The sequence below is a fragment of the Pleurodeles waltl genome, chromosome 11 (genome assembly GCF_031143425.1).
Source record: "Pleurodeles waltl isolate 20211129_DDA chromosome 11, aPleWal1.hap1.20221129, whole genome shotgun sequence".
NCBI classification, from domain to species: Eukaryota; Metazoa; Chordata; class Amphibia; order Caudata; family Salamandridae; genus Pleurodeles; species Pleurodeles waltl.
The window spans coordinates 243,049,252-243,073,438 of record NC_090450.1 but is presented as its reverse complement, the minus strand read 5'-3'; the positions used below and the strand labels follow the sequence as shown (position 1 = coordinate 243,073,438).

The 24,187-nt window shown below is 44.7% G+C and overlaps 1 protein-coding gene across 1 annotated transcript in view; it reads left to right on the top strand.

The window, feature by feature from the left end:
- Positions 1–864: 864 nt before the first annotated feature.
- Positions 865–24,187, top strand: part of FAM124B (family with sequence similarity 124 member B) — a 117,367-nt gene continuing 94,044 nt past the window's right edge. Inside the window, exon 1 of the mRNA XM_069213487.1 lies at positions 865–1,253. Within this exon, the coding sequence (XP_069069588.1) occupies positions 1,241–1,253 (13 nt within the window). The 5' untranslated portion in view covers positions 865–1,240. The remainder of the gene's footprint in view (positions 1,254–24,187) is intronic.

Sequence of the window (24,187 nt, the reverse complement as noted above, 5' to 3'; positions counted from 1 at the left end):
TTAGCCATGCTGAACAACAACCACACTGATGGTGTACAACATGGCAAAAATACTTTGCCGAAGCAATAGCTTTTGTACAGGCAGGACATATTGGATTTGCCAACGCCAGTTATGCATTCCAGTTTATGTGAACATCCTCAACATCTCTTGTTGCCGAACTGGTGGTCTCTTTCTTTATCTTCTTCTGCAAAAGACTTCTGCACTAACCCTGCCCGAGACCATCCGTTTATTTTGTCTCCCCCTTCCCAGCCAAACTGTTTAAGCCATCCTGCTGTGCAGCACTTCATTTGCATAAACGCTATACCCTTAGAGCAGAGGTCTTCAAACTGGGGGGCGGGCCCCCTAGGGTGGCCTCAAGTGGTCCCAGGGGGGCGCCAGACTCTGGCCAAAAGACGCGTTATACAGATAACAGACCTTTTTTTTAAGCAGAAGCATGTTATGGCATTTTTAAAAAGGTAACAGCACTTAACTGCAATGTTTAAATAAGTCTAGATCTATTTAAACATTGCTATCTTTATAAAATAATTGTGAAAAATTCTGAGGTGGGGTCCCAATTATTTTTATTTTTCGACTGGGGGGCCGCGACATTAAAAGGTTTGGAGACCACTGCCTTAGAGTATGCGCACAGGTGGCATATACAACACACAGGAGCATAGTCGGTCAGAAGATCGGGGTTCTCAGGGGAGGAAGTGCGGTGACAATAGGTCATGGAGCCGTTTCAGATACTCCTGCGAGTAGCCCTCCAGGCCATACTCGGAACATTTGTCCCGTGGCAGCGACGGGCTACTGAGCGACAGTTTAGGTCTGCGTGTGCTGACGCATGCAGGCGCGCGCTCCATCTTCGCCCTGGCCGGTTTGTTGATTAGTTTCCAAGTTGCATAGGCTGCCCCTCCTACCATCCAGAGGCGGGCCCCGGGCAACACAGCCGCAGGCAACAGCGCCCAGGGACCTGGAAAAGAAAGCGGCTCGAGACAGGGAGACAGGGAGGCAAGGAAGAACAATACCCGGGACATGGAGCAGCACTCGGAGACCTGAGGCATGGAGCGAGTTCTATGGGTCCTTAAAAAAATACAGAAGGACAGACGGCAGAGATAAGGGGGTTGTACTTGGGGGGCGGCGAGGAAGCATCCGGGGGGGACTTGGAACGGCGCCCAAGGACTCGAGGCGTGGAGCAAGGTCCCTGGGACTAGAAATACGGACAGTGAGACTCCATTGATGTGTGCGAGGAAGACTGTAATGTATGACTCACACAGGTACGTCCTTATGTAAAGTTGGTATCTGGTGTCCCAGCACGTCACTCTTCCTTCTCCATTCCAGTGACCAAAAAAAGCCCCGCTTCTCTCATCTAATACATAGGCCACTTCTGAACTGCCTCCGTCTCTTGCAGTTCCTAGCTGTACTAGCTGTTGCACTGTTCGCCATCTCTTTAAACACCCCGAGGCCTGTTCACAAAGGCACTTTTTTGCAGTCCTTAAAGTAATACCCTTGTGGTACTCATTTACGTGCTTTTACATGCATTTGTGAATTGGACCCAAAACAACAAAACTGGAAATAAAATGGGCATGGACTATTCGTATACAGTTAGCGCAAATAAAAAGGGCGTTGCTCTATTTGCTCTTTTACGAATAGTGACTTGGACATTACTTACAGGATCATTTACAGTTATGTGTAAGGGGATGTGTAAAGGTTTTCCTGTGGTCCTGCATCCCATTCTCAGAAATGCTTTTGCGGCTTGGGCCCTTTGTTTCTGCTGTATCGCCTATACCTAGTGTTTTAAACAGAACTATAGAAGCGTGAGTACTCATTATTTAAAGTGCCTGTTTACTCCCGAGAAGTGCACCTCTTTATCCATTCGCGGGTTGTCCCATCTTTTGCATGCTGATCCTCACATCTTACACTATTTTCCCCTCTGTTGCACTCTCCACTTCTTCCACCTTCTGCACTATCAAATTCTCCATCTCGTGCACCATGCCACTTCCCTCACACATTATTGCACTCTCTGTTTCACACGTTTATTTGCTGTGCCTTCTAGTTACCCCTTGGCATTCCCTGCTTCTCAAATCTAACAAACGGCCCTTTCCTCCATTCTATGCACTGTTTCTTGCTTCTTCCACCTCAGAACCCCCCTTCTCCCATTCGTGTTTCCCTGCTTCTCCCATCTCATGCCCTTCCCTCTTCTTCCACTTCAAGCCAGAGTGTGGGTCTCCTATTTGTTTGCACCGCCTGCATCTCCATTGCCTTTTCAATGCCTGCTTCTCTTGTGCCATATTCAAGGCACAATTTGAATGTACACGTAGAGTATGTTGAATATGAAATAAGACGCTGCAATTTGTTTCTCATGGGGAATTCCGGAGTGCTTCTGGCCTGTGTAAGTTTCAAATGTTGGGAGTGGATACTTCGGAAGAACCTTATTATGTCACTAGTTTGGGAACTCAGAATTGTTCTCTAAAAGAAAGACTCGTTTTATTTTATTTTGTTGCCAAAACCATTTGAATATGCGTTTTGATTGCACTGTGAGTTGTCCTTTTCTAATGTTAGTTCTAGTTGTGAAGGGTGGGTTGCAGGTCAGCTCTTGGGAGAGGGCCTAAGACAGTAATGGACGCATTTCATTGTCTCATATGACCATGGGCCGGCCACTCCTCTTCTGTTGATGACTCAAGTTACTGAAGTTGCCACAAAGGTAGGTGCCTGTAATTGCCCTGTTATTAAGCCGCCGCTCTTTATTTGTTGATTGGAGAGTCAGCTCAAGTTTGAAATTGGAATTTATTTATGAAAAAAAAAGTTTTTAAAATTATAACCAGTAATGTGCATCTAAAAAAACCGTTCTTCACTGAAAACAATAAATGGATTTCTTACACACCCTAGTGTCTTGTGGGTGCGAAAATAGTGCAAATGAGCTGAAGGAACATAGTTATGATACAATATAACAAAATAAGACAACATAAAATAATATCATTTTAAATGGTAACAAACACACAGACCCTGTATAACAGTAAAAGCCACAACGATCAATGAACAATCCAGGGGGCAGGGCGTTGCAAACAATGTCATCTTAAAACACTGGTTATGGCTGGAAAAAAAGTAACAAGGTGTAGTATTTCTCACTTAAAAAAGGCACATAATAGCCTATACATCAATGTTTCAATAGTGCCTTTGTTGCTACGTATGCAGTGACGTAGCTGGTGTGTCATGGGTCCAAGTGCAGGAAAGAACATGAATCCCTTGGCACTGTTTGAATTATGAAATATAGGAATAATCAGAGTTTCAGTGGGCCCCTCAGGCCTCTGGGCCCTGGTGCCGCTGCACCTGCCACACTAATGGAAACTAAACATCTGTACATATGGGAAATGGAACGCTACCGTTTATATAGTACTTCAAACTTGCCTACCATGGAAGAGAAAGTTTCATTTTAGGACTGAGCATGAGTATCACATTTCTCTGCCTCCTCTCCTTCCAGATATGTTCCACACATGATACTCCTGCTTCAGTTCAGGTTTCTTCCAAGATAGCTTGTTGTAGACCTTGATGCGTGATTGTTCTCTATGCCCCCCTCCCCTTAGCATTTTTTATGCCCTCTGTGCGAGCTAAAGACCTTTCAACACATATCTCCAATTTCCTAGTTTCGAACTCAATACTCAATGTACAGTATTTAATTAGCTCCGACGGTTTTCTTAGCAATTTTTATGTTTTTATTACAACGATTTTGGCTGAAACAAACAGCAGCACAAAATTGCTTCGGTTTAATAACGCGAAATAACAGTGACATAGTGTGATCTGTTTTTAGGATGGAACGACGGAAGAAAAATGATTCTGCGAAGGGTTTGCTATCTTAAACTCTAAATTTACCCACAGTGGCTGATTAACTTAAGGTTGCTATGTCAACCTTTGCTCATTCTTCGCCTTCCTGGAGAATTTGAAAAACGCGCCCTATGGCATGTTCTTTGTTAGCTGCGGCCATTCACTGGCTCTGGCAGCGCTATGTTATATGTAGTCCGCCAAAGCCAAGTTTGTGGAAATTACGGCTAAACCTTAGTTTTCATTAATTCACAGCCATTTCTGTTGTATGTGACAGCAAGAGGGCAAGCAGTAAAACAGGATAGCTAGCAATTCAGAGAACAAGGAGCTGAGCTGGAGACGCACTGCTATTCTGGTAAAATGGGCCTGCTTACCCGGGCCAGGCTAATTCTCAATAAATTCACTGCCCCGAAAGAAATCTGATGGCCGGGTGATGTGCCACGCAGGTCAGAGCTTATTCTACAGGTCACGACTAAATTATGAATATATTTTTTTCCTGCTTTTTCGAAAAGGTAAAGCCCCAACCCAAGTCTTGGCTTTAAAATTTACACATGCATTTCAGAACACTCTCTGTGTGCCAAGGCAGGTAGTTAATCCACACACGTGGCCGAACAATGTGGAAATTAGAAGAGATCATCCTGTAATAGATACTGAAGGAGGGTGGTGTCAAGCGCTTACACCAGGGGCAAAACACAGGCCCCTGAAGGCCCTGAGGTGCAGAAGCATCCACAGCTCGGCCCATCAACCCTTCAAGTGTCACCCCAAGACCAATCAATATTTGTGAGATGTCAGCAGGGGCAGCTCCTCCGCTAAAGTGGAGGAGCATCGCCACACTGGATTGTGGGGCAAGGAAAAATAAAATGATAATAACGCTACATGGTTGCCTATTTCATGCAGGTGGATGATGTGGATGTGGTGTGATACTGTATCAAATTTTGCTGACACACACACACACACACACACACACACACACACACACACACACCCTCCTCCTCTATGGGCAGCTGTTTGATCATGAACAGTGAATAGCCTTCTTTATTGTACCAATAAAGAACACTGTTGTCAGAAGAACAGTAGCCAGAGCAAATTGTAATATTGTACATTTTGGTGGTACATAGGTATTTGTAAAGCAATTTACTCACCATAACACAAAGAAAAACACACTTGTGAGCGTCTCCAAATGCGTGTCACAAAACCTAAGAAAATATCAAAACGAAAATCACAAACAACACGATAAATGCCAAAAATATTGACAGCTCCAAAATATTGGGAGGCAACAATCAAGTGGTCACATGGTCTTCAAACCTATTACACACCCCATTGGGTTAAAAAAAATCAGTGTGCCCCCCAAAATGAAAACATATTTTCTCACATTCACTATATTTTGCATCTCCAAACATATGTAACTAGACAAACATTACAGTTATGTCTAGTTATCACTTTTACAAATGGAACCACACAATTGCAAACATTCTGTTGGCAGTCAACTCTTCTTAAAAGTGCAAAAGTATCCACAATGTAATCCTTTATCGGAAATAGAGGGAAGGAATTTTGAGGGTCTTCTAGAGCCCTTCCCTATCACTTTGATCCCTACTCCCAGCAAGTACATTAGTGACAAAAGATGGTACTGATGGCCTATTACGGAGTGGCTCACTGCCACTCTGTTTTCTTTCACTAAATACACAGCACTGTTTTCATCACAGCATTTGTCTCTGTTTCCTAGGGGCACAATAAACGCTCCTATTGACCAGAACCTGGGGCCAGATGTAGCAAGCCGTTTGCATGTCGCAAACTTAGAAAAACGCAGTTTGCGCCATGCAAACGGCCTCCCGCAATGCTCATTCCCAAATTGCGAGTTGGTACCGACTCGCAATTTGGGAATGCGACTCTCGCAAATAGGAAGGGGTGTTCCCTTCCTATTTGCGACTCACATCGCAATTCAGACTTGCTTTGTGACTGCGAATGCGGTTGCAAAGCAACTCGCAGTTACCACCAGTGTCACACTGGTGGTAACTCATTCGCAAAAGGGAAGGGGTCCCCATGGGACCCCTTCCCCTTTGTGAATGTCGACAAAAATATTTTTTCAGAGCAGGCAGTGGTCCTATGGACCACTGCCTACTCTGAAAAAACGAAACCAAATGGTTTCGGTATTTTTTTCATTTTGCAGCTCGTTTTCCTTTAAGGAAAACGGGCTGCAAAATGAAAAAAAAACTGCTTTATTTAAAAAGCAGTCACAGACATGGAGGTCTGCTGACTTTAGCAGGCCACCATCCCTGTGAGTGCAGGGACTCGCTATGGGGTCGCAAAAAGCGACCCACCTCATTAATATTAATGAGGTGGGTCTTTGCGACCCCATAGCGAGTCGCAGAAGGTGTCTGAGACACCATTCTGCATATGCTTCTGCGAGTCTGAAATTGCGAGTCGCACCGACTCGCAATTTCAGACTCGCAGAAACATATCTTGCTACATCTGGCCCTAGGTTCCTTCTACCCATGAGACCAACAAAGGACCTCCAGGGTGGCCCAACCCACAGTTTGAAGAACTCTGCACAATAACAAGGGCATTTTTGGCCATTAAGCCCCCCCCCACCCAACGATCCTCCACCGAAGTCCATGAATGCAAATGAGGCAGAAGAGCATGTCCCTTGCCTACACATAGGTGTAGGGTGGTCATCTCTTCGCCTCCTGCACAGAGCAGGAGTTGCTGTCTTTTTCAGACTGTAGTCCAGGAAGATGGCAACAGAGCTTATGTGCTCTGCTATGGCCAATCCAATGCTGTGAAGCACATTAAGGGATAAATCCCCGTATATTGCCCAAAGTAGGATATATATATATATATATCTAACACCAACAATTGAAAAACAATAGATTCGTTTGCACTCCAGGAGAGTTTTATTACTTCTATCCAAAAAAACTCTCCTGGAGTGCAAACAAATCAATTGTTTTTCAATTGTTGGTGTTGGAGATTGTGGAGGAATGGTCCTTTCCTCACATTTGCACCCGTGAAATTTGCGTGATACAAGTGGGACCTTTGGATGGTGTAATATATAAATATAAATATAGGTTTGACAGCATCAAAGAATAAACCCATAGGAATTATAAAGACCATTGGAGTTACATTGTGTTTCCCATGACAATGTACTTTCAGGAGTCAAAATCCTACAATAACAGATGCAAACCGGCATCCAGCCTTCCCAGCCCCACAAGGGGTAGGTAGGAACCATGGGAAAGAAGGCTAAGAGCTCCGGCATGTAGGTACCCCCCTCGGTATTCCCTTTGGAGTGAGTGTGACTACAAGGGAACCCCCCCCGGCACTAGCCAGACCAGAGGCAATCCGCCCCCGACTCCGGGCTATTATAGACCTACCACACCATGAACTACTTGTTCAGGTAGGCCATTCATTATTTCACTTTGAGCACTTCATTTACTGCTTGTGCTCCGACCCTGAGGAATGCCCCTGACCTACCAGCACTTTGTAAGGGCAGACACATGTTGGTCATACGTATTTCTTTTTAGACTCTAAGAGACATTGGGCCTGATTACAACTTTGGAGGAGGTGTTAATCCGTCCCAAAAGTGACGGTAAAGTGACGGATATACCACCAGCCGTATAACGAGTTCCATAGGATATAATGGACTCGTAATACGGCTGGTGGTATATCCGTCACTTTACCGTCACTTTTGGGACGGATTAACACCTCCTCCAAAGTTGTAATCAGGCCCATTATCCTTGAATGAGCCTCCCCCCCTGTTCTTAGCCTTACCAGCATGCACCCCCATTAAAACTAAGTAGTAGCAACTGGTGACATGCATGGTAATTTTATTTTCACCTCATCTGGATCTCTGTAATTATCCAGTCAGTCTAATTTCAGCACTCCCTCTGGTTCCTTTAACCAAGAGGTTGAGTCCGCCCAAGTAGTATCATCTTACTTGGGTGGGGCTAGGTGGTCAAATGATGAAGCAAGACACTATTATGTGTGTGAGACCACCTAGTCTGTAAGGGAACTCCCCCCTCCCCCTGTAGGACAACATAGCACCCCTTGGTTGGGACACTTTTCAACCATGCCTTCCCCGTTTTAGAGCTTAAGGCGACCTAACTGACACCGCCTACTGAGGGAACACTGACTCAATCCTACGCTCAGTCTCTACTACCCCACACCTTTAGTGATTATATAAAGAAGGCTAAGAGACAAACCATATTCTGTGATCATGTTCCGGATCTGGTACTACATACATTAATGCCCAGAAAATAGGTCAAACAGGGTCATCCAAAGAGAAGCTTTTCCATTCCATCCTGCCTTCAGTTACAACTACACTCAAACTCTCAATTAATGATCAAAATGTGTAACTAAGCAGAAGTCCTCAGCCAATCCAGAAGACAATCTGCATGACAACCAGCTCAGCTCCAAAAGCCTTGAGCCTCTCTCATCATCTAGAAGTGTCATGCCAGTGTGTGAGAAGAGGAATAAATCATCAGAGGCTGTAGATTCAAAATAGAGTACTTACTGCTCATAGTCATCACTTTTTAGTCTCTATATTAATGTGTATTCTTTTTTATATAAATATAGGTGGTCATTATGCTTTTGGTGGTCTCCTGACCACGATGGCGGCAGTGGCATTTGGTCCGCCTCCAGGTCGGCGGTGAAGACCGTCATATTATGACTTCAGCGGCTCTGTATCAGCGAAGTCTTGCTGGCGTGGCGGTGCTGGTGGTGGAACCACCTCTCCTTCTCCGTCGGCCAGGCCGACAGGGTCATATTTCCACCCATAAACGGGCAGAAATCCTACCTAAATTAAAACATGGCGGTCTTCGGATCGCTAGCACTGGCGGTCTGTTGCTAGCAGCGGCTTGGGCGGTCTTAGAAAAAGACCACCAAAGTCATAATGACCACCTGTATGTGCAACAGTGATATGAGATTGAAGCAGTCATCCAAGATTTGAAAACTGGGAAAACCCCAGGTCCAGACGGATTCCCTCGTGACTTTTACTGTAAGTTCAGAGATCTTGTGACACCCCACCACTTTCAGCTATATTCTGAGGCTGTGGCAAAGGGGTCCTTCCCTCAGGACCTTGGCCTGGTGAGCATTGTCGTTATTCACAAAACTAATCCACCATTGATGGACTGTGGGACATCCAATCTTCTTGATTAACATGGATGTCAAAATATACGCCTAGATCCTGGCATCCAGACTTCAAACGGTCCTCAGCTATTTGTTCCACCTATACCAAAGCAGCTTTATGTCTGGCTGCAGTATCAGACATTGTCTACAGGGCCATGGCTCGTGTTGGTGAAACTACAGAGGCAGCAGCATTGTTGCTTATTGATTTTGAAAAAGCATTTCACACTATAGATTGGTATTATCTCGGTTAGTACTCTCCTGGATGGGGGTTGGTATCTGATTTTAGACCATGATATTGCTTCTTTATTCCCATCTGATGGCCCAAGTCCTGATTAATGGTGTACTATCTCGTATTTTTGCGATCTGCCATTGTACCCGGCAGGGATGTCCCCTCTCCCCACTCCTGTTTACTCTTGCCATCGAGCCTCTGGCACGCTTGATCCAATGAGCAAATGAGGGGGAAGGCTCAGAGGATAGGATTGCATTGTATGCAGACTCTGTCCTTTTTTTCCTTGCTGATCCAGAAACCTCTGGCCCACGTGCACTCAGGCTTCTCCGTATCTTTGAGGAGGTCTTGGGCCTCTGGCTGAATGAGGAGAAGCCACTTCTTCTCCCTCTCCGAGGAGATGCTACATCAAGTGCTTGGCGGATGAGCATCCCGATTGGCCTTCTCTGCTTTAAATATTTAGGTATACATGTCTGTACCCTACCAGACCTTATGCATGCCCTTAACCATACTCCTCTCTTGAAGGGAACTATAGCCAGTCTAATGGTGTGGCATCATCTCACTCTCAATCTTCTGGGTAGGGTTACCCTAATAAAAATGATGATACTGCCCCGATTGTTTTTTATATATCCATCAAAGTTTCCAGCTCCACATTCCCAACACATGATTTAGCGAGGTGGCAGTTCTGATCTGGTACTTTCTCTGGAAAGACCACGCCCCCCATCACCCAGGCTAAATGGTGCTGTGTGGTTTGTGATGGAGGTATGGGAGTGGTGGATGTCCGTCTCTACTATTGGGCTTCCCACTTGTTGGTCATAAATGATTGGATGACAGGTAGCTGTGATGACCTAGCATACCAGTTGGAATCGAACAGCCTTGGCCTAGAAGGGGTGATGCACTATTTGTATGGCCAACCCCTTCCCTCTTACCCTCCCGGAGGTCACTAGAGTGGTCTTTTTGGTGTGGAAGGGGGGCATTATGTTTTACAGGCTGGGATGTACACTTAACAGGTGAGACTCCCTGTTGGAGAAGACGTTTGTTGGCCTAAGTAGCACTTTTGGAGGGTTTCAGAGCTGGGATCTCATAGGCATTTCCATGCTGGGAGATGTGTGGCACATTCTCCACCATGTATTCATTCAGTGACCTCCAACCTCAGTTTGCCCTTTCGCCCGCCAAGCTTCCTAAATGTCTGCAAATGCCTCATTCCCTCGGGTGTCATGCCACTCATCTGCAAGACCTCCCAGACTTTAGTCTCTTGGAGGCGAGACCATACATGCATACACATGTAGTATACTGGACATGTAACAATGTTTAGAGGGTGACTATTGTTCTTTATATATGGGGCGACCTATATTTTGTCTGTAATTACTAAAGAGGGAGGTTTACTCCTGTGACCCCAATGGTTTCAGTAATTGAGAGTCTTGATTTAGATATTTCTATTATTTATAATTTATGGCTTTGGTGAGACCGGATTAATGGATAAAATCGATATTGTTTATTCAAAGATGGCGACCAATGGGGGACAGAATTTTAGCCCTTCTTCCATCTTACTGACAACATTAACATATTTGCGGTGCGTTTCTCTGTCTGTTATTTTTAGATTACCATCATATTCTGATTATATCTTTAGTACATGTGTGGGTCTGAATACGGATTTCTAGACTGATTTGTACTCTTCTTAGATGTATGTTGACTTTAGACTTAGGGACGGCAATGATTTAAAGATGCCGGACACCAGATGGCATTTATTTAGTCCATCGTTGATTTCTATCACCATATAAGGGGAGACTTAGTATGCTGGTGGTTGTCAGCGTACTCGCGGCAGTCCTTCTACTCCAACATACATATTATACTCTTTCAATACTCTTCAGGTGAGTCAACGGTTAAGTGGTTTTAAGTCTCATAGTCTCTTCAGGAGTTGGGTTTTTGCTGTAATTGCGTGGACTATTCTTGGGCATGTAAATCTTTATTTACGATATCGATGTTAATGTGAGGACTATTCGATAACTTTGCAACGATGGTGGTTAGTGATTTACCGGGGTCAAAAAAAGACGGATACTATTTATTTTTTGTTAAATATAGGAAGTTGGTTTCTTTAGTGGTGCTATGATGTGGTTGACACTATGAGACAGAAATATGCCCTTTCTTTTCTTGACAGCTAAATTGGAAGTGTGAATGTATGGCGGAAGTTATAAAAAGGCGGAAACCGGACCTAACATTTTGTTGTTAAACATTGGTACTTATCAGGTAGAGCACTTGGATAGTACTCTTTTTCTTTGTACTCACCATGTTCTGTTGCACATGTGTGTGCATGATGTTTCACATAACTCACATGGGAGGTGTTGAGCATTACATTATACAGATAACTAATGTGATATTGCTATTGTACAAATTGTACTATGTTGCAGATCACTAAGGGGCACATAACTATGATGCTATTGACAATATTTATCATTGTTGCACACTAATTTTGTTTACTTTTGAATCATGTACTATTAGGGGGCTTGCAAGCATTTTGGTTTTCATATCCAGGGTGTTTGGTGACGGAACACTAAACAGCTGTACTTGTGATTTCTTAATTTGTAATGGGATTTACTATGTTTTTGATTATGTTTTTAGCCCTGATGAAGTCGTTGGGTTACTTCCCAAGACGAAACACGTGTTGGCTGAGTCAAAATTGAAATTATCATCTGGCAAATACGGAAGGATTGGAATTTTTATTTTTATTTTACTGGATTAAAATTTGGAATACTGGCTGAGCCATATACAAGGACTAAAGTGTTGTACTTCAATACGCAATAATATTGGACTTAATCAAGATATATTGATTGGGATCTTAGTTCCTCTTTTTGTATATACACAATGAAAACCTGTAATGAAAGAACAGGATATGATTTATTATGCACTTCGGCGTGTGCCTTGAATGTTCATTGATTTTCTGTCAGTCCTTGGCTGGTCAGGTTTTGGGGAGGAGGGTGTTTTACCCCTATAAGAGCACCGTATTTCTGATATTACGGTTGCAATACATTGTCTATTGGGTCTTTGAGCACCAGATTTTCCTATTAAAACACCCCTCCTACGTATTACTGATGAAGAGGTTAGGCCATGGAGGTATCACCCAGGTGTACCGTGCCCTCATAGGTAATGCCACAGAGACGCTGGACCTACTCCGACAAAGGTGGGAGGAATGGATTGGGGAACTAGAGAAGGTGGAGTGGCAAGAGGCTTGTATGGCCCCCAGGAAATTAGCCATATCAGCATGCCTGCACCTGGTCTAGCTACACTACCTCCATTAACACCTACTTGACTCCTCAATAACTAGGGTATGCAAGTATTCTCTCTGACACCAGCTGTGCCCGCTGCCTATCCCTGTCAGCAGACATCTTTTATGTATTCTGGCAATATCCACAGAGAGCTTGTTATTGAAATCATATAGGTATGCCTCTCTCAGTAGTCCTGTACAGTTCCAACCTATTTACTTGAAAAGTGGCATTATTGGGGATTATGGATGGCTTTGGGGGAACCCTGGCGGTACAGAGCTCTGGTCAAGTTGGTGGCCTTGGTGGTCAAGATAGATATAGCACAATCCTGGAAACAACCAGATCTACCGAAGCAGGCAACTTAGCGTACAGGCATGGATAGGTGTGCAAAACATGAGGAACAGATCAATATTGCCCAGGGATGTGCACATAAATTATCCAAAATTTGGGGTAAATGGTGGGATTACTATGGGTTGTCCTCTGCGATGGATAATATGTCTTTAAAAGTGGCTGAATTGTGGTGGGCGGTGGGTGGAGGTGGGGGGACACTGAGACTGCACAGGAGGAGCTTTCTTTTTGTTCATGGTATTTGGATTTCACTTGTATCAGCTGTGTTAAAATCAATAAAATCTGTTTATCAACAAAATGTGCATCAGAGCTGGTAATCCTTGCAGAATTCAGTGACAGGTTGAAATTAACAACCTCAAACGTACCTCTAGTTACATTCCTGATATCTTATACGTAGCAAATTAAGGCAGATTAGTTTTCAGTATCCATAATGTGAATAAATAGTTAAAAAAAAATTGAAGTTCAAGAAGAGGTATTTCTGGAAATAGTAAAAATCAATCCACATCATATTAATGGAACTGGCAACTATTGAGACAATCCTTTTGTAAAATATCACATTACATTGAGCCATACATAAGCTGAAAAACATCTGTAGTCCAGATACAATTCCTGGTATGACACAGTCACCTTATTTAAGCACCAGTGTTTGCCATCAATGTTTCCATATTGCTTTGGATTGAGGCCCAGGTGTCAATTACCTCAAACACCAAAGTATTCATGCTCCCAAAGAATAATCAAATCTGAGACCTGCAGCTGCCTACTCCCAATATTATCCAAGTCCGTATTGGATGTAACACGAGTAATTTTCCAGTATTGCAATCTATATCCCAAAACATTGGCTATGAAGATCCAGTTGGGAAATATTGAGTTAACAAAGTTGACTGTCTATGGCAAACAAAAATAAGCAACGTTTCCCAACCGAAAAAAATGAAAAAAAAAGAATTCCTCCCTATGGTACCAGCCCTCAATTAAGAAAACACCACTGGTGCGCCTGTGTGAAAAATAATGAAATAACAGATGAAACTATAGTGGCAAACACTCTATCCCATAAACAAAAACTTAAGAATGGAAAGAGGGCACTTTACAATAAATCAGGGTCTATTATAGCCCATTTATAATGCCATCTGTTCACTAGAGTTAGGGCCATAAGAAATGACTCCAAAAGTCTTTAGTCCTATTTCCTCCCCTAACATTAGAGGGTACTTCTAAATATGTCTGCACACTGAATATTGTTTATTGTATTGGTTGAAAGCTTTCCATTGCTCAAGAACACCTTTCTTTACCAGAGGGATAGTGGTCCCAAAGTATGCTTGTATGTTCAGATATTGTAGCACTATATCTTTTGTTCTCAGAGTATGACAGTGTTTTTTCAAAAAATGTCTAATCCTGGTTGCTTTCCTACTATATGGATCACAAACCTAATAGTTTTTTCTTTTCTTCTTCTTTGTGCTGTTGTCTATGAGGTATTTTCTTTTGGTCAAATCTACTCTCTTTACTGCATCCTCAACTAGCCTTCTATTGTCTCCCCTCTCTATAAATCTAGAAAAAGTGATCTTCTCTTCCTGGAAGAATATGTAATTGCTGCAGTTACCACTAGTATGTAATAGATCATTGTAGGGAATGCAATAGATCATTGTAGGGAATGCTATTGGTAGGATTAACTGGGTAACTACTGGACCCATGGAAAAAACTGTTCCAAGCTCTCTTCTTGGGGAAATAATTTAGTATTAAATTTGGTACCTCAAGTCTCAATCTTCAAATAAAAAACTCAACAAAATGATTCATGTTTCTAGTAAATTTTACATTTAAGCCATTGTTATACAGTCTTTTTCACAAATTCATCTGCCAGCTCCTCAAAAGCCTTCCAGATAATGAATAAATCATCAATGCATACATGTCTTTCTTCAGCCATTTGTATCAGCATTACCCTCATAGATCTGCATTCCCCTCTTCAAAACATCTTGAAATTGATAAAGTGGTGGGGTTTTGTTTCACTGATACCTTCTTTATTTTCTAAATGGCATTCCATAGAACCAGGGCACAGCAGTAGAGACCAGCTTCGTCCCCGGCTATGCCACACTTTTCATGCCTGCTGGGAGTAGCTGGACCCCCATGTATTGGATTTGTACAATCAACACATAATGCTCTGTGTTTGGTATATTCATTATTTATTTAATCTGGGCATGGGCACCACTAACAGATTAAATGAGTATTGTGGGGGTGGCTGCAAGATTTGCAACAGCCCCCAAAACTGATTTCTGAAAACTAACGCTACGTCTCTGGGGACTCAGAAAGCATAAGTGATGGGCAAGGTTATACTAATTTTCAAAGTAGTCTGAGCTAGACCTTTTTCTCAAAAGCTCTTGAGTGCTGCGATCACTAGTGGTCGGTCCTACGGCTGGAATATGAGGCCTGATCAGTGTAAAAGGGAGATGGTGAGACATATGTTTGTGGTCACTTTGAATTCAAATTCCAGTACATGTGGTTACTGTTTTATTAATAGGTTGATGTCTTGAAAAAGACTGTTGGGTTGCTTTATTTGAAATGACACCCCCTTATATTGTGATGTTGCATCTGATATAGGTGGTGGGGTGTTGTGATTATGAGGTTCAGCCCCAGCTGGGAGCAAAATGTTATAAAAGGGTGTTACTAAAGGTATTTTCATCTACCTGCTCTATATATTTGTAAGATTAATGCATAGTATTTAGTAGTGTGTGTAGTATATGTACTGTTCCTTTCTAAAAGAATAAAACACAGACTGGACAGTAATTTATTGATCGTTGCGTGCCAACAAATGGCGATAACTAGCCAAATCCACTTGTCCTGAGTAAGCCTTTGACTGCTGTGCGTCTCTCCCTGAGAGAATCAAGTGCTGCAATAGGGTACTCAATTTTCAATAAGGAGGCAATTGTGGACCGATTACCTATTGCACTCTTCACAACTAATAACCCAACTTCTTAAAAATAGGCTTACTCTTTTGTAGCTGAGTGTTGGTAGTAGTACGTTCTTCCCTAAACCCTTCATTAAATTTCCCTAAAACCTTCCAATTTTGCTCATTTTCCAGGCACACTACTTTATTTCTCTCACATTTACTACTAAAATGTAAGCATACATGTGTGGAGATCATGGCTAGGTACTGTGACGGCAGTCTCTACATAGAAACATTATGGAAGGCAGTGCAGGATGCTGAGGTCTCTGCCTATAGGTTACTGAATAGCATTTTATAGTGTTTGAGTAGTACTACTGTAGAGGCAATTCAAGTAAATTTAAAGTGTTAAAGTAAAAAAATATATATTAAAACTGCCTCTGTGCATGTTTGCAAAAAAATATCTATTTAATAAAATAAAAAAAAAACATGAAATGGAAGCAGAAATTAAAGCAGAGGTTTGTCACTGAAGTGGGCGGAATTTTAGGTGGATTTGCACTTGTGCAAGAAAAAGTGCTGTCACTGTCAGTGAAGATAGTCAATGGCTCAAGTGGGCTGACCCACTGTCCCATTCTAAGGCAGTGGTGGACAGAATCAGAGTGTGAATAACACTTGAACAGATTAAAATATGAAGAGGGCTGACTGAATGCTTCCATATACGAGGGCTGACTAAATGCTTTCATACCCTTCTTCCATACCTGGAAGACATGCTTCCATACCATGAAAAGGCTTAAATGATTGTCAGTCAGCACCCGGTAAATCATCATGCACACCCCTGTCACAAGCAGGCTGGACTACAGGAACACCCTCTATGCCGGGATCAACAAAAAAATCACCCAAAGATTGCAGACCATTAAGAACTCGGTGGCCAGCATCCCATTCAGTCTCCCACACCACACTTGCATCACATCACACCGGAAGGAGCACCACTGGCTCCCCGTACACAAATAGGCACAATTCAAACTCTTCACCCACAGTTTCCACATAGCACTTGCCCAGAATACCCCAACAATCACATCTGCTTTCACAAATCTTCACAAACTATCCAGTATCAACTGCTCATCCAGACTCCTACTTACATATATCCCAGGCATACGGAAGAGCAGATCCGGTGTTTGTACCTTCTCCTACATTACTCCTAAAGCAAGGAATGTCCTGCCACTACAGTTAAGAGCCTCCTCCTCACTTATTGAATTCCACAAAAAACTGAAAATTCAGCTTTTTGAGTGGTTCCACTATGACTTATGTTTAGCTAAGTGCCAGGATACCCTCCTGGATGATAGGGCCCTCAACAAATTTGCATAACATAACATAGCATAACATAATAACATAACATAAACAGCCATGTATGTGTATATAAATGTAAAAATTTCTTTTTTAAACATGAGACTGACTGATATCTGTGAAATGTGAACTTCTTGGAAGAAAGTGCACCATGCCAGAGAATGATGCTCCTTAAAGGGTTTCCATGCCTGCTTTTTTATGCATTCATATTAAGTGAATATCTGTAATAACTGTATATAAAAATGTCCTGATTACAGAATGGTTATGACATCACTTTTCCAGTGGCGGCCAGCAGCTTTAGGAGGGAGGGGGGCGGGTGGGAAGCACACACACACACAAATTCATTCTTTCACACACAGACACGCACGCACGCACAGCCATCAACACTCATACCATTCAAACATGCACGCACGCACCAAACATTCATTTTAAAACATCACACACAGTCATTCTTTCACACACGCACGCATGCATGCATGCACAGCCATTAACATTCATAACATTCAGACATGCACGCATGCACCAAACATTAATTTTAAAAGATCACACACACTCATTCTTTCAAACACACACACACGCACGCACGCACATCCATTAACAACACTCAGAACACTCAAACATGCATGCGAGCACCAAACATTCAATTTAAAACATCACACACACACACTTACCTTCAGCCTTCAGGTTCCAGGAGGGTTGGGACTGCTGCCTTCACTCATCGGCTGACCTAAGGGGAAGGCAGCAGTCCCAGCCTCGTCACATAGTGGGATTTGGTCAGTGAGGCTGCTAACCCCACCCCACTCTGTGACGAACTGTCACTGATTGCCACTCGCCCTGGGCGCTTCAGGGCTTAAACCTGAAGCGCCCAGGGCGAGTGTCAATGGGTGACGCTTTCTTCGACACCCAGGGGAGGGCCTCGAGGCACCTTTGATGAGCCGAGGAGGTCACACCCATAGGAGCTGTGACCTCCTCAGCCCAGCAAAGTTCAGCTCAGGGAGCCAGGAGTCTGCGCAAATCGCGCATGGCTCACTCCTGGCTGTCTGAGCTGAAAATGAAGAGTGTCTGTCAGGCTGGCCTTTGTTCAGCCTGACAGACACTCTTCATGAGAGGCAAAGGTGGGGGGGCGTGGCCTCTCCGCCCTAAAGGACGGGCCGCCACTGCAATTTTCACGTGTAGTAAGAAAATGGCATCACTACTTCTAGTAAGACGTTGTTACAGTTCAGCTGAAACGTAACAGTATCTCTTACCTGAGCCAGCGTACAGTGTGAAAGCCATGTCACTGAGCAGAGTTACAAATGCCATTCAATCAATTGAAGGGTGGATTACTTCTTGAGCACTGTCTTCTAAGCTATGTTTCCCTACAAATTCACAAACGCTAACTGATATTGAGACATTTATGACATCACGCATGTTTAGTGACCTGCTGGAGCTCACTGCACGCAAACAAAAGTCTAAATGAAAGTTACCCCATATTCTGATTTACAGCTGCCTCTAGAAGTGGCTTATGCAAGTCGACTCGACATCGGTGATTCAAGAAAGAAACATAGACTTCAGTCTTATTCCTCTGACTTGTAAGCGAAATACATGGTGACTTGCATTATCATCATAATATACGATAGGGTATACTTTTATGTATACATTTATGAATTTAGATATGTATTTCGGGTTTTCGATATTTATATATGTATTTCTAAATTATTTATTTGAAATTAAGTGTTTATGTACTTATGGTTTTGCTGTTCTGTGTAATAATGTATGCACTCACTGGTATGCGTATTTATTCACCATGCTGCATTGGCCCACCAAATTGCTGTTAAATACTGAAGAGAGAGAAACAAGAGATTTGTTTCAGAAACATTAGTCCAACTACAATTGTGGCATAAGTAAAAAGTCCGTTTATCTTTCGCCCAATGAGTTTGCATAGATTTGGCATCTCAGCCACACTTAAGCGTGTTAAGTACAACTTTTAAATAATGTCTTTTATGTCAGAATTCTTAATAAAATGAAACCATATAATTAAGAATTGCGTTAAAAACATTTACTGTTCATTTTCAATCTGGAACATAGCCAGCAGAGTTACTTCCTCTGAAAGACTTCCTTGGCAACTATTGAATTCTGTTTCTGAACAGAATCCAGAGTAAAGAAAGGAAACATGTTTCTTCCTGTGACATTTTATTCAAGGCGTCACCTCTCCTGTAGCAATATAACAGGCAACATGCTTCGTTTCTAAAACTCTGCTGTAATATATAGTTTTCATTTAAAGATGTGTTGAAAACTCAACCTTTCAAATCTGTTTTGGTTTTCCCAGATTATTTACCACTTGATTTTGTTAGGGTCTTATGCTTCTCAGATACCACGTATTCCTATGGGACTTCCTTGTGCCATCAGGCCCCGTTGTCACCACACCCTCCTTTTCCAGTGATATAGATACAGACGCATCTATAATATATGAGGGAATTATTACATTGTTAAGCACAAACAACAAACCTTTACCTCGTAGAATTCTACTGGTAAAGGTATATTATCTTCTAAGTGTCCCCTGTAACTATTTAAAACTAATTAAAACGTAAAGCTTGAAGGTATTCCCCATAACCCCTCTTCCTTCCTCCACTGTGGTCAGAGCTCATCGTAGTCTTCTTACTAAGGCTCCCAGCTATCTTCAGCCACGCTCTATTTATACGTCATATTTTAGTCTGATTCCACCCTTCCCAATTCTCATCTATGAGCCCCAAAAGCCAACACATCCCTCTTGAGATCGTGGACAGAACGTCATATCGGCCTAATGTACTCTATGGTAAGAACTGCATATCCATCACTATGCCAAGATTGTTGTGGTGGGAGGTGTGGAAGAAGTGGGGCTTCTGATGCTTGTTGTTAGATCCGGCATCCTTGGAGTGGCTTACCTAACGTTTTGCCTTCAGATCTCCTCTTTCTGCTTACTTAGTTTCTGCTAGCTTTAGGATTCTGCGCCCTTTACCTCTCCTACCCAGTGCTAAAGTGCTTGTGTTCTTTCCCTAAAACATTGTAACTTTGGCTTATCCCCAATTGGGAAATGTATTCCCATATAAGTCCCCAGTAGAGTGTCTACATGTGCCCAGGACCTATAAATTAAATGCTACTAGAGGGCTTCCCTAACAGGTAAAAGAGACTACAAGGGATTTTATTTAGGGGAATATTAAATGAGTTCAACCTAGTCAAGTGATGTCTTCTATTGAAATCTAGCTTCTGATGGATACAACTACCTGTGGATTCCTCACCTCATGAATACTCCCATGGCGCCAGCATTCGACGGAAATCTTCTTACTAGTCTCTGCACGTCGACGAGGACGTCACTGTCTCGCACGCGATGCCGTCTGACGTCATACAGGCAATAAGAGGTCCTCGACGACGTGCAGACGTCAGTTCCCTTTTTTCCGTGCATTCGAAACGGTTATCTTCGAGGGAGCAACTGTTACTCTTGCGGTTACAGTGTATATCTTGCTGCGTACTCTTTCTCTGTGGAAATAATGTCGCAGAGAAAGTCTGGATTTAAGCCTTGTCGTTAGTGTGGAGGCAAGATGTCGGTGACGGATCCTCATTCCGATTGCCTTTGGTGTTTGAGCTCCGACCACGACGTCTCGACTTGTGATTCATGTCAGCACATGAATCCGAAGGCCCTTAAAGAACGCGAGGCGAAGCTGTTTATGGCCAAGTCAAAGGAGAAGCATCACAAGAAAAAGTCTTCTCCAAGACATCGGTGTCATCGAGACTCCCGGCGCCGTAGAGAATCTCGGCGTCATTCAAGGGAGGCTCGTTCCAGGTCTCCGGATCGGCGCCGAAGGACATGGGAGGTCAGCCCCACGGTGACGCCGCATCCTTCGACGCCGTTGCCCTCTCCGGCGTCTCCAACTTCGCCTGGACAGGCGTCGGTGATTGAGGTATTGGAGCCTCAAGTGTTTTCTCCGGCGCAGACGCCGAGGCCGGCGTCGGGGTCGCCTCCGAGTCAGGCACCCCAGTATCCGGCTTTTCCCACCCCTGGAGCCGATAGTTCCGCATTCTTGAATGCGATGTATGCCATCTTCCAACAGATGGCTCCAGGGGGTGCTCCGGCTGGGCCTTTGGCCTTTTCTTTGGGTGATCCTGCGCCTCTTCGGCCAGCACCCTTTATGCCCTTTCTCCCGTTTGGGAACGTGGGCTCGGCGCCAGTGTCGGCGCCGGTGGCCGCTCCGGTGGCTTCGGAAGGATTGGCCCCAGGGATTTCCATCCCGTCGACGTCGAGATTTCGGCCTGTGACTCCGGTGGGTCCATCCGTTTCAACTGCTCTTCAGTCGGCGCCGAAGTTACCTGTGGCGCCGGATGCGGCGTCGGTGGCTTCGGAAGATCGGCGCCGATCTCCGACTTCGGCGGAGGTATTGTCGACTCCGCGGATTGAGCAACGACTGCATTCAAGGAGGTGTGCTCTCCGGGTACTAGAAGAGCAGGAGTACCAACGAGCCCTAGAGGAAGGAGAGCTAGAGGACTCGGGTGATGGGCTGCGTGGACTGGAGTCGGCCAGTGGGCTGGACACTTCCCCTGAGTGGGACCTTTCGTCCCCGGGGGAATATACCAAGGAAGCTGCTTCCTTTCATACAGTGGTACGGAAGGCAGCTAGTTTTTTGGACCTGCCTTTGCCGGTGGTGGAGGCGAAACAAAACCTTTTGACAGAGGTGTTGCATCCGGCCTCAGCCGCGGCGGAGCCTCTATTACCTTTTAATGACGCTCTGCTGGATCCGGTTTTAGAGGTGTGGAAGAAGCCGGCATCTTCCCCAGCAGTTCACAGAGCCGTGGCCAGGAGGTATCGGACGGCTCCAACTGATCCTGGTTTCCTATCTAGGCACCCTACGCCGGAGAGCTTGGTTGTGCAGGCCTCCTGTTCGTCCAAGTCAGCGCCTGGTTCTTTTCCGACGGTGCCTGGGGACAGAGATTCAAAAAAGCTGGAGGCGCAGTCGAAGAAGATTTTTTCGTCCTGCAGTCTGGCATTAAAAGCCACCAATGCAACCTGTATCCTGGGGAGGTATATTCATGCTCTGATGGATGACATCTCCTCTTCGTTTACAGAGCTTCCCCAGGGTCTTTTGGATCTTGTCTCTGATGCCCAGGCTGCTGCGACCCAAATTATCCAGACGGGACTGGATACCACCGACTCGGTAGCCAGAGCAATGGGCACAACTGTGGTGGAAAGGAGACAGGCCTGGCTCCGTAACTCGGGCTTTTCGGCAGATGTACAGTCCACATTGTTGGATCTCCCGTTTGATGGGGACAAACTGTTTGGGGCTAAGGCTGATTCGGCCTTGGAACGGTTTAAGGAGAGCAGGGCCACGGCTAAGTCGTTGGGACTCCAAGCTCCTTCTTCCACGGCCTCTTCCAGATTCTTCAGGAGGTTTCGTGGATTTGGGCGTGGCTCTTCCTCCTCTTCCTTTCGGGGAAGATATCAGCAACCTGCCTCTTCCCATCCCTATAGATCTTTTAGGGGGAGGGGTAGGGTCCGCACCAGGGGAGCTTCTCAGCAGCACTCTGCCTCTTCCTCATCCTCTGGCGGGGTTCAGCAGGGGAAGCAGCCTTAGGCTTCCACCATTTCCCACTCACTCCTCTCCTGTAGGGGGAAGATTACAGCATTTTCTCACCAAATGGGAGACTGTTACGTCGGACACTTGGGTTCTCAGTGTTGTGGGAAAAGGCTACACCCTTCCCTTTCGGGAGTTTCCGCCCTCATCCCGCCCCGCCCTTCGTATTGTTCACAAGAACATCTCCTGTTGCTAGAACAGGAGGTAGAAGTCCTCCTTTTAAAGGGCGCGGTGGAGTTGGTCCCGGAGCAGGAAAGGGGTCAAGGAGTTTACTCAAGGTATTTCCTGATTCCCAAGAAGGATGGTCGTTTGAGACCAATTCTGGACCTGAGGATCTTGAATTGGTTCCTCAAGCAGGAAAAGTTCAAGATGCTGACCCTAGCACAGGTGCTTTTGGCGTTGAACATGGAAGACTGGATGGTGTCTGTCGACTTGCAGGATGCTTACTTTCATATCCCGATACTCAAGTCACACAGGAAGTATCTCCGGTTTGTGGTGGGATCGCAACACTACCAGTTTGCGGTCCTTCCGTTTGGTCTTACTTCAGCACCTCGAGTCTTCACGAAGGTGATGTCGGTGGTTGCGGCAGAGCTCAGAAGGAAGGGGATAGCAGTATTCCCTTACTTGGACGATTGGTTGATCAAAGCCAAGTCCCCGGAGCTTGTGTTGCGTCATCTGCAGTCAACAACCCAGTTGTTGTTCGACCTGGGCTTTTCTGTGAACGAGCCCAAATCTCACCTAGAGCCCTCTCAGCGCCTCCTGTTCATAGGGGCAGTACTGGATACAACATTGGGTCGGGCCTTTCCTCCGCCTCAGCGGATTCAAGATATTCAGGATTTGGTTCCAATGTTTCGAAATGGAGCGGTAGTTCCAGTCCTCAAGGTCCTTCGTCTGCTCGGTCTTTTTGCCTCCTGCATTCTGTTGGTCACGCATGCTCGCTGGCACATGAGGGCTCTTCAGTGGTGCCTCCGAAGGCAGTGGTCTCAACACAGAGGGGATCTAGAGGGTACTGTCAAGATCTCCAGAGATGCTGCTGTGGATTTGAAGTGGTGGATTGCAAGCAACAATCTTTCACAAGGAAAGCCGTTCCAGCAGTCGCCACCAGTGGCCACAGTCATAACGGATGCTTCCACTCTAGGGTGGGGAGCTCATCTGGGGGATCTGGAGATCAAAGGTCTTTGGTCTCCAGAGGAACAGATTTTTCACATCAATCTGTTAGAGTTACGGGCTGTACGTCTGGCTCTCAAGGCCTTCCTCCCTTCCCTTCGTGGTCAGTCGGTACAGGTCCTAACGGACAATACTACCACGATGTGGTACATAAACAAGCAGGGAGGAGTGGGGTCGTACCTTCTCTGCAGAGAAGCTCTTCGACTATGGTCCTGGGCAAAGGACCATCGGATTTGCTTGATAGCAAACCATCTGGCCGGAGTTTTGAACGTGCGTGCGGACAGTCTCAGTCGCCACTTCTCGGCAGACCACGAGTGGCGTCTCCATCCAGATCAAGTCCGTTTAATCTTCCAGAAGTGGGGGTTTCCTCGGGTAGATCTGTTCGCCACTCGAGAGAACGCGCATTGTCCGTTGTTCTGCAGCCTTCAGTATCCGATGCAGGAAGCGTTGGGGGACGCGTTTCAAATGACCTGGTGCGGCC